Source organism: Dipodomys merriami, unplaced genomic scaffold (genome assembly GCF_024711535.1).
Source record: "Dipodomys merriami isolate MVZ:Mamm:240054 unplaced genomic scaffold, mDipMer1.0.p SCAF_11, whole genome shotgun sequence".
Classification (NCBI taxonomy): domain Eukaryota; kingdom Metazoa; phylum Chordata; class Mammalia; order Rodentia; family Heteromyidae; genus Dipodomys; species Dipodomys merriami.
In genome coordinates, this window is record NW_027202382.1 from 9237934 (window position 1) to 9252056 (window position 14123).

The following is a 14123-nucleotide window of genomic DNA, read 5'->3' on the forward strand; positions in this document are numbered from 1 at the left end:
ATGAGATTTGTGGTTTGAAAGTCTATCATCTGACTCAACTAGATGTCTTGATTAGCCTTGCTGGTGTTGGTTAGCAATGGGCTTATCAGGGGGCCTGAGCTGGGGCCACTTCACTCAATTCCATATGTCTGTTATCCTATTACAAGCTAACCTAGATATGTTCTCATGGAGATGGCAAAGCATAGAGGTCAAAAGCATAGGGATCATAAAATTGAGGCTTAGAATTGTACATGATTACTGTTGCCTCATAAATACTTGATCTCAGAGTCAGAGTGAACAGATACTACAAATCTGAGAGTTTAGGACCTTATTTATTATTATTTTTTTTTTGTCAGTCATGGGGCTTGACCTCTGGGCCTGGGTGCTGTCCCTTAACTCTTCAGCTCAAGGCAAGCACTCTACCTGTTGAGCCACAGTGCTACTTCCTTGGGACCTTTTTAACAGGATTATTTTGGGGAAGAAACCACGATTTCATTGTGGCAGTTGAGTACAAAAGTCTTACTCAGAAAAGAGTAGAATTATGAGACTCCTCTAAAAGATTACGTCTTGCTACCATACCACAAGGAAAGGATGTTACTGAGCTCTTCTCCTAAAATAAGAGGAGGTCATGAGGTAAATCTTTTGGTTAGCTCTTTCATGTGATGGCAGGTGAAGGAGCTGGAATTGCAAATATTATTTAAGGATTGTGTGCTAAGGCTCCCAGCCCCATATAGGCAGGTAGATTTCTGGATGCTATCTTCTGGGAGGAAGGTACAGAATTCCAGCCATGATGACCTCTTTTTTGTCCCACTGGAATGATATGGCCCCTCACCTATCACCCATTTTGGGTGACTTATGCCTAAGATAAAGGAATGTAATCACAAAGGCTCAGAAATTATTGTGTCATGAAATGATATTGTGATCTCTTGAGGAATTTGATTTTTAATTATAAAGCTGATTCAGGGAAATGGTGCTGTGGCTCAAAGTGGTAGAGCACTAGCTTTAAGCAAAAGAGCTGTGGGAGAGTGCCCAGGCCCTAAATCCAAGCACCATGATCAACAAAACAAAACTGATTTAGGTAAGTAGTACACCATTGCTCTAATTTGCAGTTTGTTTGCTCCTTCCTTCCTTCCTTCCTTCCTTCCTTCCTTCCTTCCTTCCTTGTTCTTTCTTTTCTTTGTTGTGAACTCAGAGCCTGGGCCCTGTCTTTAGTTTTTTCATTCAAGGCTCCCACTTTACCACTAAAATCACAGCTTCATTTCTGTCTTTTGGGTGACTAATCGGAGATAAGAGTCTTATGGACTTTCTTGCCTGGTCTGGTTTTGAACCATGATCTTCAGATCTCAGCCTCTTGAGTAACTAGCATTATAGTCTTGAGCCACCAATGCCCAGCTAATTGAAAGTTTCCTATAGAAGAATCTGCAGGATATTTTAGATCAGTGTTTCTCAGAGCAGAATATGTTTAGAAACCTTGTCTATAAATCTTTGATTGGGTGAATTGTTGTCGGAGTGGGTCCTGAGAATCTATCAAAGTGTCACCTTGCCATACCATGGCGGTGTTCAGAGTTAGCTGCTATCTAAGATTCTGTAAAAAAAATCATTGAATTTGCTAGCAGTGGTAAAAGATTTTAAGGCAACAAGCTCATTTTAAGGTCCAAAGTGATAAAATCACTATTCACTACTAATAAAGGAAAGTATTTTCTTAGCAAAACTATAATGCTCACCTTTATATGACACCAGGACAAGTGGGAAAAGTGCTGAACAGGCATTCCCAGGAATGCAGCTCTCCAGTGAGGGAAGGGAGGTTGAACAAAGGGATCTGAGGCGTCCAAAGCCATCAGGGCTGAAAGTCAGCTCTATTATTTTTCACGTGTCATTTTGGATTTGATTCGTATAAAGAGTAATGTCATTGCTGAGTTCCCACCTTCTAAAGGAAGATATGAGAATTATTTCCCAAGGGTTTCATGGGAATCAAATGTGAAGTGTCACCATGTCATTTTGGGGTGACCTAAAGATTATTCTTGACAAGGCATAAATGATAAAAATACAATCTTAATGAACCAGAACATTGTATGTCAAAAAACAACCATAATGATTTCTCCTAACTGAGAGTCCAGGTCATCACAGGTAAAAGGTATCTTCAATTTAATTCAATGAGGTAGACACATTTAGATAATGAACAATAGTGGAGAGAAGATGCAGTGGACTTACACCCTTGACTTTGAACTTTTCCTTACTACACACCAGCTATGTGGTTTTGTGTTTGTGTGTGTGTGCACACATGCACGTGCATATACATATATACATGTGTGTATACACATATACATTGGTCCTGGGGCTTGTACTCAGGGCCTGGTTCTGACCTTCATCATTTTTGGTCAGTGCTATCACTCTACCACTTGAACAACAACTCCACTTCTGGCTCTTTGCTTGTTGATTGCGGTTAAGGGTCTCATAGATTTTCCTGCCTGGGCTGGCTTCCAACCTTGATCCTCAAATCTCAGCCTCCTGACTGCAGGCATAAGCCACCAGTAACTGGCATGCTGTGTGACTTTAAGCAAGTTATTTAACTTTTATTGGTCTCATTTATCATTGTTTGTGAAATGGATGTAATAACAGCTACAGAATTCTGTTTAGATGGTAAGAAATTGTTGATTAGACATATACACAGCTTCTATATGTGCACCGACTTACACAGTAATATGTTCTTAAATGCTTGTATAGAAACACACTTCAAAAGAAGATGTAGAGTGATAAAAACAGTTTGCAATAGGTGGTAAGGGGATTTGAGAATCTGACTTCAGCACTTATCTTGATAATCATAACATTTCCTTTACTTATAAGTCTTGCTGTTAACAATTCTTTCTCTGATTTGAGCACTGGATTTATAAAGTACAATCATTTCATTTGAAACCCTAAAATGTAGCACAGGACACAGAAAAAAGATGTGGGAGTAGAAACCAGCCAGAATGGGTTTGAGTATAGCTCTGTACTGAATAGTCTGATGCAGTGTAAGTTACTTAATTGAAGTCATTTTTTATTCATTTGAACAGGATGGAGATACAGTTTTCTACATTTGAGAGTCAATGAGGTACTTAAGGACTGCAGTGGATGTTCAGCAACCACCACTATGATAGTCCTTTGGAATAATAATTTAGTGGACCTATTCATTTTAAATATCATATATTTCTGAGGTTTATACAAATTAGGAAAATAACTAACACATTTTCCTCTGTATTTGAACAATAACAACATACTAGGTTAGAGAAATGGTTTGGATTTTCTTGTTGACCATCCAGCTGGGGAAACATAGCTTGAGGAGAAGGATTATCCATTATGGTGAACCAGAAAGACCTCCAAAACTATGTCTTCATGATGGCATTAATCGTGTAGTCAAACATCAGGGAATCTCAGAAATGCCTGCCCAGGACACAGCAGGATAGAACAAACATCACTCTATTCCTGCTTGTTGCTGACTCGTACTTCTGGGAAGGAAGTGGAAAATCCATTTGAGATGTGCCAAAGCACAGCTGAAATTGGCTCACACACCTCAAATAACCAAACTGTTGTTTTTATCAATGGCATCATCTAACACGATCAACAGCAATGTGTTCAAACCTCAATGGGAATTTCATTTGGGAGTAGTGAGTTATGAAGTTTGAAACATTCTCAGATCCAAAAATATGTTTCAGAATGATTCATCAAAGACATGTAGGTTTTTGTTTCTTCATGGTTCACTAAGAAATAGCTTTACATTAGAATATGATACTGCCCAAATGTGACTTGTTAGTAAAGAGGAGCCATCTGTAGGTACATAACACAGATGTTATGTAGCTATGTTCTAGATCTTCATGTTAAAAGCATGACGAAAAATAGGAAAAACTGAAACCAGAAGCATTTGTTTATCTTTTCCATCCTACAATTATTCTTGAATCTCTATTTGTAGACTGGAGATTCCAAGATGTTAACATTTCCTGAATACTTAGTATCTGACATCTCCCCTGGCAATTTTATATACACTGCTGTCTCTAATCAGTCTTTACTAAATGTGTATCAGGGGGGCATTCCTAAGACCCATCCATAGACGGGGCCTATCACTCTTGTAATAGTTGCTGTCACTCATAGTGAGTGTTAGACATGGGAGAATTAATTCACACCTGAATCCCACAGGCTAGGCTGTATCCACCAGCCTGTACTACCTTTAAAACAAGATGCAGTCCTGTTCTCCTGGAATGATCTGTCTAGTAGAGGCAAACACCACTTGCAAGGGCATTTGGAGAGTAGCCATGAAGCCAGCTACCCTGTGTTGGGCTGTAGGGTCCACAGAGACCTCCTAGATGGAGACTGATAAAAGGCTAGAAGCTGGTGAGGCCTAGTGGAAAGAGAAGGGGAAACTCATGATTTGGATAGGAGAGCTAGGGATGTGGGCTTGGAAACTGGTCTGGAGAAAAGAAGCTATGGAATGAATGTGGAGGTCTTCAGTTTGTGCTTCAACTTTCAGATGAACTCACTGTTAGGAGGCTTTAAGTAAGGCACTTTGTCATCTATAACTCTATCCCCATTTCAGTAAACTGTGGATATGCTGTCTTGATGGGACTGTTGTGACAGCTACAAAATAGTGACATAAAAACACATTATTGCTGTGCGCCAGTGGCTCACGCCTATAATCCTAGCTACTCAGGAGGCTGAGATCTGAGGATCATGGTTCAAAGCCAGCCCGGGCAGGAAAGTCCATGAGACTCTTATCTCCAATAAACCACTAGAAAACCACTAGTGGCACTGTAGCTCAAGTGGTAGAGCGCTCACCTTTAGCTGAAGAGCTGAGGGACAGTGCCGAGGCCCAGAGTTCAAGCCCCATGACCGACAACACACACACACACACACACACACACACACACACACACACACACGCACACACACACATGCACACACACATACACACACACACATTATTACCCTGAGTACATATCTGACATTAAATTCACGGAGACAACAGAAATTTAGCACAATTGTTTTCATCCATGAGAAACATCTGTAAAATTTTAACTACTGTCTACTTTCTTCCTCTAGACCTTGAAGAATAAGTGAATTCTCTTCTTCAGGTTCTTAATCCATCCCAATAAATTTAAGCAAGTCATATTCCAACCTAGGCTGTGGCAATATGAATATAAAATGACATGGTTGGAGAATTAAAGCTCTGAGTGCTAATGTTAGGTAATCCATGAGACACCATTCCTTGTCCCCCACCCCCCAACACCCAGCCACGTTCCATGGTTCAAATCCTAACTCTTTCAGTACTTGTGTGATCTTACTATTTGGATGAACTTAAGCATTTTGTACTTTTATTTTATTTTTTTTACTTCACATTTGTAAAATCTGGCTAATGATAATACTTATAGAAATACTATGAAAATTAAATCTAAGTGAAGTGCTTGAAATACTGCTTAGTCCCTTAGTAGATACTACTATTTATGATCTAGTTAAGTCACTTGACATTACTACAAGTGCACCAAATACAAGCCCAGCTCAAGTGTCATCAGGAAGGCCAAGGTAGGATATGAAGTTAGAGCATCTTCATTTAAAAGATCATCAGCAGAAGATGATCAACCTAGAGACATTAACGTAGGAGGTAACAGACTAGGTAGCAGTTAAACTCTGCTGTGACCATCCATGTCTCTAAAAAAACAGGCAGCTTACAAGGTTGTGAAGTCTGAAATAATAAAAGAGCCAGAGCATAGGGAAAAAGCTACATTGGAATTGAGCCTGCTGAGGAATCTCAGTTCCTTTCCAGAATACAATGCTGAGTGAGAAGTCCCACGGTCAACTGAACAATCTTCACAACAAAGGGCCCATAAAAATATAAACAAACCACATAGAAAGTAACAAGAGCAGAAATGATCAGAAACAAAAAAGTTCTCATAGGAGCCTAGGAGACAAGAACTTTACACACACACACACACACACACACACACACACACACACACACACACACACACACACACACACACGCACACAGAGTGGCTGAATGAGACATCTTGTCAGTATAAGAAGGAACTCCATGTTGCCATCTTGCTACACACACATACTTTGCCTAGCTTGCCCTGCAAGGTGTATAGGACAGATATCAGCATAGCCATGTGGTCATTTATTTCTCTTTGGAAAGGATACTGCAAGTCCCTGGAGGGGGGGGTCAACATTCATCATTTAATATTCCTAACAACTTAGATGGCAGATATTACTTCTAAATTACAACAAGGACACTGAAATTCCCAGAGGTGAAATAACTCACTCAAATGGTCCAGTGGGTGGCAGAGATTCAAGCCCTGGCTGTTTGATTCTGTTGCTCATGCTCCCTCTGAATTTACCCCATGCTATCTTTCTGTATTCACCTACATGGCACACAAGGAGTCCTGACAGGGTACCATGCCCAAGTAAGCTGGCACAGCCTACAGAAAACAAGTCAACAGCCCAAAGCCCAGGTCCTTCCAAAGGTGGTTTAGAAGCATCTTCTGCCCTCCTAGGGTAGCTGTCTAAGCCAGAAGTACGCACAGCCCTTGATACATTTCTCTCAAGTCCCCTATGCAAAAGACACAGATAAAATAAGAACCTATGCACGGTGACCAGGTGAGTCATTCCAAGTGTTTCAGAAGGAGTGACTCAAAGCTCAGTCCTGGGCTGAAACTTTACAAGAATTCATACCGTAGAGTACAGGGTAGTTTGCTATTAATTTCGAAGTTACGGCATTTATAGTCAGAGAATTTGTTTTTCATGGAGATGGATTCTGTGACCTACTAAGGAGGCAATATACTTGAAAATAACATGTGTCATACAACTAGATGCAGGGCTCCATGAATAGTCAACAGATCTTTAGTGGTATTATTTAAACATTCTACAATTTTCTTGGTAGCTTTCAGTCTGAGTGATCACTCTGTTTCTGAAATTTTCTGCTATGCTTATAGATTTTTTTCAGTTTCTTCCATTACTCATGGTAGTTTTTATTCTATGGGTTTTGAAGCTCTGTTGTACATGTACTTATTCAGGATTATTATCTCTTCCTGAACAAGAAATGTGAATAAAATATTCTAATGAAAATTTTACTAGTTGGTAGGTACTTACTTCTTTTTATCATGTAATGATTATTTTTATCCCTAAAAGATTTTAGCTTTAGAAAATACAAAAAACAGTTTCTTTTAGTTTAGTGCCTTCATTCTCAAGTTGATGTGCCATTTTCTTTAATATGGTTACGATGTAGTCTTTAAAAACTGTTCATGGTTTCATTCACTTTGTGAGTCTATACCTGCACCCCTCCCCACGTTGACCTTTTCAGGAGAAACAAAGGTTTAGTAGGATGCCGTTCAGGGAAAATGACAGGCAGCCATTTCAATATATATTGATCATGTCCTCTGTCATCTTATTCTGCCTTTTCTGTACCTTGGTTTTCGTTAGACCTATTAGTTCTCATCTTCGTCATTTTTAAATTTTTGTTCTCTCTTGACCTTCATATTTAGGAAATTTGTATATATTGTTTCTGTCTGTCTGTCTGTCTGTCTGTCTGTCTCTCTCTCTCTCTCTCAATACTGGCCAAAAGCATGCTAGGCAAGTACTCTCCTACTTTATCCATGTCTCCAGGCCTTTACATTTTTGTTTACTTTTCAAATAGGGCCTTATGTTTTTCCCTGGGACTAACCTTGGTACCATATTTGGCTTTGTTTCCTATTCTTTGAATGGTAATTCTTCCATGGTTAACAGTTGACTTAACTTTAAAAAGCACAAGGTTAATTTTCTTTATTCCACAGAGAGTGATGTTTTGCATATTATGATATAAATTAAATGAATTCAGAAACTGTTTCTGCTGGGAGAATGTTAAGAGAGTTTATTCATAAACCAAGGGACTCAGACAATGTTGCATTCCAGGCATGGCAGAGAGATAGAAGCTCTCAATCACTTGACTTCTGGTTTTATAAGTCAGAGAATAACTCACTGTTTCCTCCTGGTATTTCCCAATTCCCATAACTATGTCAGCTTGTGCATTTTGAATGGTAGAAGGTAAAATATTAGGTTCCTTCATTGTCTTAATTCTTCAATTTTCCAACATTTATACTATCAGTAAGTCAAGCACTGTGCTCATTCCATTTGGGATATGCTTGGAACATTCTAAAACAATTAAAATTATTTTGAGCAACAAAAACTGTCACACAAAGGACCAGGTGAAAAGAGAGTTGGCAGATGCTTTTTTCTTTTCTACTTTGAGGAAACTTTGTATCGAAGAAAGATGGAAGATTCATAGATACTATGGCTTGTAGTTAATATCAAGATCTAGTTTGATAATAGATGCTAATCAGCATAAAACCCCCATTTCCCCATACAATTGCATAGAAAATTGCATTAATACACAATGTATGCACATGTGCCTTTTTTTATAGAAGAAATGACCTTTTTTCTGATTCTTAAGGGGTACATAACTTTAAGCTCTAAAAGCCACCATTGTTTTTCATAGTGGATAAACCAAATGACTTCTGGCAAATTCTGGTATTAAAACTCCTGGGAAATGCTGGCTCTCATCTTTTGAAACCCCACATTAGTTGCTCCTTGGAAACACAAGTGACTTCATTTCTCTCTCTCTCTCTCTTTTTTTAAAGCTTCCTTCCTTCCAGCTACGTTAACTATGACTGTGGATAGGGGTGATAATGTGAATATATCTTTCAAAAAGGTGTTAATTAAAGAAGAAGATGCAGTGATTTACAAAAATGGTGAGTTTATGTTTTATTTTGTTCCATCACTCTGGTGTGAAGTATGTGTGAGGTCTTTGTCCTATTCAAGTTAATGGCAGGTGTTTGAAGTAAAGCTGTTACCATGCAAGTCCATCGAGTTTGGTCTGTGACAGATAGTCACATATGTTTGGTTATTTAGTAAAACTAAATTAAGATAGGGATTTAAATGTACACATGCCACACACGTTGTACGTTCATAAATGTACATGTGTATATATAGGCAATACATGCCCATCGTAGGAAGTTTTCTGATTGTGAGGACAAAGAAAGAAATGGGGTTCGAGTGCAACTTATGGTTCTGTACTTTTCCCTCTGACCAGGTTCCTTCATCCATTCAGTGCCCCGGCATGAAGTACCTGATATTTTAGAAGTGCACCTGCCTCATGCTCAGCCCCAGGACGCTGGAGTGTACTCAGCTCGGTACATAGGAGGAAACCTCTTCACCTCGGCTTTCACCAGGCTGATAGTCCGGAGTAAGTGACTGAGAGGCTGCCATCTGTGGTGGTGTTGTTAGGCGTTTTAGTTGCAAGTAGCAGAAACTGATTTGAGATGCTTCAACAAAAACCAGGGATTAGTTGGAAAGACACTAAGGACTCAGGAAATTGATGGAAAAACCAACAAGCAAGTTCCAGAAGAGATAGAATCCAGGGAAGAACTGAAGAAAGAGGTGACATTGTCTGAAAGGGGTAACATTGTCCAAGAAGCATTGTACTTATAACCTGACTTAGGGAATCGTAACCCTTTCGTACACCTATTTAATAATAATAATCAAAAAGTAAATTAAAAAATGTAAAAATCAAAATAATTCAGGCCCAGTTCTAAATACTTGAAGCTGTACTCTCATTCAGCTGATGACTGATATCACTAATTCATGGTGGTAGCTTATTCCTTCGCATTGTGTTCATTCACTCAACAAAATGCATCCATCATAACTGTATGTTAAGCATAGAACTGGTGTTGAGAACAGACCCCTGAGCCATGGTGAATTCCAAGTCACAGCAGGTGTACATGTAATTGGGTGGACAAATACTGCTCTAAGGCAAACAAGTTTGAACAAGTATGGTTTGTTTAATTTTGCCACATGTTATGCTGTCTGCTCTTTTTGTTGGCATTTGAACTCAGGACCTATGTGCTCTTGCTGAGGTTTTCACTCACAACTGGGGCTCTATCACTTGAGCAACACCTCTAGCTTCATGTCTGCCATCATTTTTTGGCCATGTTGCCTGAATCTCCCCAAATCCACTAATTTGTGCAGAGACTTTCTCCCTTTATATATTAAGGAACGTGAGTATTGGCTCCTTTTGGCACATTTTGTGGCTTTATCTATAACATGGAAGATTGATAGAAGTGGTCTGTGTTGACAGTCTTTCTGATTATTTTAGAGAAAGTATTGATAGCCAGGAGTTCTTGCCAATGAGATTGTAAGTGACATCAACAGTAGGCATAGGTCCAAGCTTAACACTGAGTGAAACCAATGTTCAGAGACAAAGAGCTCCAACCCCTTCAGTCAGAGACAGGAAACCACTCCTGACCTCACCCACCCCCTCCCTGGATTTTATAAAGAAGGTATTCTTGGATATTGTTAACAATTAAAAAGATAACCAAGTATTAGAAAGTAAATAGGAAAGGTGAATCTAAAAACATTGTGTCATTGGTTTTGTGTATCTTGTGTCACTGTTTCTTACACACTTTGCAGCTGAATTATAGTGGATACACTTGGGTGTTCCTTTCTTTTTGGCTTTCTCCCTCCTTCCATCCATACCAAAGGTTCTCAAACTCTAGTTTGGTCATAGACTGTTAGGCCACAACCAGAGTTTCTTATTCATAGGTTGGCGGTTGGGAGTTAGAGCTCCAAGATATACATTTCTATCAGTTTTCTAGGTGATAAAGGGAACTACACCTGGTCAGGGGCCACACATTGAAAACCACTGCTCCAAGTCTCTACCATACTTACAACTCCCCAGACAAGCCAGGTTTTCTTCCCTTGTCTTGTCTTCACCCTAGAGCACATTCTCTGGCCTTATTTTCTTTTCTGCTAAGGTGGTCCTGGACTGTGTGTGTGTGTGTGTGTGTGTGTGTGTGTGTGTGTGTGTGTGTGTGTGTGTGTGTGTGTGTGTGTGTGTGTGTGTGTGTGTGTGTGTGTGTGTGTGTGTGTGTGTGTGTGTGTGTGTGCGCGCGCGCATGTGTGGAGTATTTCAGCTTGAACTCAGGATCTCACACTAAGCTCAAGTTTTATGCTCACGTCTGATTCTCTACCCCTTGAGCTATACCTTCACTTCCAGCTTTTTGCTGGTTCATTGGAGATAGTCTGTCATGGGCTTTTCTGCCCTGGCTGGCTCTGAATAGAGATCCTCAAGTCTCACCCTTCTGAGTAGTTAGGATGATAGGTTTGGATCATGGGTGCGTGGCTAGGGACTATTTTATCTCCATTATCTATCTTATATTCACCAGTGTTCACTAAAGTACTAAATGATTCTTTCATAGTAGTTTCTCAGTAAGGTTTATTGCGTGAATGTGCTATACTCACTAGTTTTGTGGGTTTTTTTTTTCTTAACCAAAGGATGTGAAGCTCAGAAGTGGGGCCCCGAATGTAACTGGGACTGTACTACTTGTATGAACAATGGAGTCTGCCATGAAGATACTGGGGAGTGCATTTGCCCTCCTGGGTTTATGGGGAAGACATGTGAGAAGGGTAAGTGAAGAGTACTGGATGGTCGCCTGTGAATGGATTGATATGCTCACTCATTTGTTTGCTCATCCATGGATCGACTTATTAACTCAGAGGCTCCCTACAGAGCCCAACCTGGCCTCCCACTCTTGCTCTCCCTGCTTTACTCTCTCATATTCTGGGATTACAGGAAAATACCACCATGCCCAGCTCTACGCTGTGGATTAAAAAGTCATTGTTCCTGGATCTAGATTTAAATTTGATCATCGTTGGAAAAAGATTGTTAAATGGTCTCTATTAGGTCACAGGGTACCTCTGTGTGAATTAGAAAAAATGTCCTCTTTCCTAAATGTTCTCTTTTGCCAACCACTGGTAAGTTATAATAAACACACACATTTATAATGCCTGCAATGTGACAATCTCTTCTTAGGTTTGGGCAGGGCCCAACCTACAAACTGTGAGAGGAGGTTGTGTTGTCCTCTGGATGATGTGGTCTCATTTTCTGAGACTGGAGAACACTCATCCTGTCCCTGCTGCAGCTGAGATCAGACTGCTTTCCTTGCTCACTACTCTAGGAGAGACTTATGGAAGAATTGTGAATTTCCAGGGGTTACAACTTGGTTCTGAACAAGCTTTCCCTTTCCTCCCAAAGCCTGTGAACTGCACACATTTGGCAGAACTTGTAAAGAAAGATGCAGCGGACCAGAAGGATGCAAGTCTTACGTTTTCTGTCTCCCAGACCCCTATGGGTGTTCCTGTGCCACAGGCTGGCAAGGCCTGCAGTGCAATCAAGGTAGGCACCCATTATACCCTTGAACCACACCCTTTGCAGGGGAATCACAAAGTGGATACAGCAGGATGCTCCATCTGCTTAGTCTTATTGCTGGGTTACCAGGTTTCAAATCACAGATGCTTCCATCAAAAAGAAGTTCTATTTTCCCAGGAGGAATCTGGTGCTCACAAAGTTTTTCTCATATGTATCACGTGGGGATCTTGTCAAAACACAGATTCTGATTTGCTGGCTCTATCCTGGGACCTGAGATTCTGCATTTCTAACAAACTCCTAGATGGTTCCATTGCTGTTCACTTTCAGAATGCAGTTGGAATAGAAAGACCTTGGAAGGTTTTGTAGTGGGCCATAAAAAATCAGAGTTTAAGGTTCCATCCAGGCAGATTTAAGGCTTGAAAATGATAAAGATCTTTTCAGCTGTGGGCCTTACCTTAAATGCTAAATAAATACCACTCTCAAACTAACTACCCATTACTTTGTAGTCATCTTTTGTGTGTGTAGGGAGAACAAAATTTTCAAGGGCACAGTACATTGCATTACTACTACTACTGCTACTACTATTACAGTGTCTTGCAATGTAGCCCAGACTAGCCTTGTACTCTTGAGTCTCCTATCTCACCCTCTTGAGTGCTGGGATCACAGACATTTACAATTCCTGGCTTCACAATCTAGTGTTATTAACTATAGTTTCCATATCAGGTATGTTCGGTACTTATTTAAACTACATAACCAACACCTTTCATACATTGACCAACATCTTTCTAGTTCCCTCAACCTCTGTGTCCTTGACGGCCATTATTTTCTGCTGCCAGGAGTTGAACATTTTTCATTTTTATATAGGAGATCAATTGTGCAGTATCTGGCCTATGCTGGCTTATTTCACTTAGATGATGTCCTCTAGATTCATCTAGGTTGCCCCAAATTGGGCATTTTCCTCTTTTTTAAGGATAATTGATGTCCACTAGGTGTATGTGTGTGTGTGTGTGTGTGTGTGCGTGTGTTGTACATGTGTATCTATTTTCTTTACCTAAAGTAGTTAGGTAAGGTTGATTACCATAGTTGATTCCATATCTTGGCTGTTGGGAGTAATACTGCAATGAATATGGGAGGAGAGCAGATGTCTGTGGAGATACAGATTTTATTCTTTTGTGTGGGATTCTATTGAAGTTCTGTTTTTATTTTTTTAAGGAACCTCCACATTGATTTCCATATTTACATTCTTCTCACCAATGTACAAGAATTGCCCTTTCTTTAGGTTTTATCTGTCCTGTTTATAACAGGCATTCTAACAGGTATGAGATATATGATTGGTGTTTTGATTTTTCCTTCTTTGTTGGTGAGTTGATACTAAACATAGTTACATATATATTCTGGCCTTTCATGCAACTTCTTTTGAGAAAAGTCTCTTCAAGTTCTTTGCCAATCTTTAAATCAGGAGGTTTGTTTTTCTAGAGTTATGTTTTTATGAATTTTGGACACTAACCCATTCTCAGACTTTCCCCCCTTCTATCATTGTCTCTTTGCACTGTTGTACATAATTTTTGCTGTGCAGAAGAAACTTTTTAATTTGATGCAATCCTATTTGTGTATTTTTGTTATTGTTTCTTGTGAGTTTGGGTCATACCCCAAGGATCTTTGCCCAGACTAAAAGATTTTCTCTGTTTTCTTTTAGTAGTTTTACAATTTTAGGTCTTATGTTTAAGTTTTGAATCAATTTTGGGTTGAGTTCTGTATATGATATAAAATGTCCCACTGGCTTCATTCTTCTGCTATGGTTGTCTAATTTCCCTGTGCCGTGATTTACTCTTAACTAATTGGGTGTTCTCAGTGCCTTTGTTGAGTCAACTGACAGTAAATATATACATTTATTTCTGGGATCTTCATTTCATTGGTCTGTATGTCTGTTTTCAATGTT

The 14123-nt window shown here is 39.6% G+C and overlaps 1 protein-coding gene across 3 annotated transcripts in view; it reads left to right on the forward strand.

The window, feature by feature from the left end:
* Window positions 1-14123, forward strand: part of Tek (TEK receptor tyrosine kinase) — a 103658-nt gene that overhangs the window by 42581 nt on the left and 46954 nt on the right. For 2 of the 3 annotated variants that reach the window (XM_070008281.1, XM_070008290.1), the window contains exons 3-6: window positions 8619-8729; window positions 9071-9223; window positions 11311-11442; window positions 12071-12211. In XM_070008281.1, the coding sequence (XP_069864382.1) occupies window positions 8619-8729; window positions 9071-9223; window positions 11311-11442; window positions 12071-12211 (537 nt within the window). The remainder of the gene's footprint in view (window positions 1-8618; window positions 8730-9070; window positions 9224-11310; window positions 11443-12070; window positions 12212-14123) is intronic. The other variant, XM_070008300.1, reaches the window with a different exon arrangement.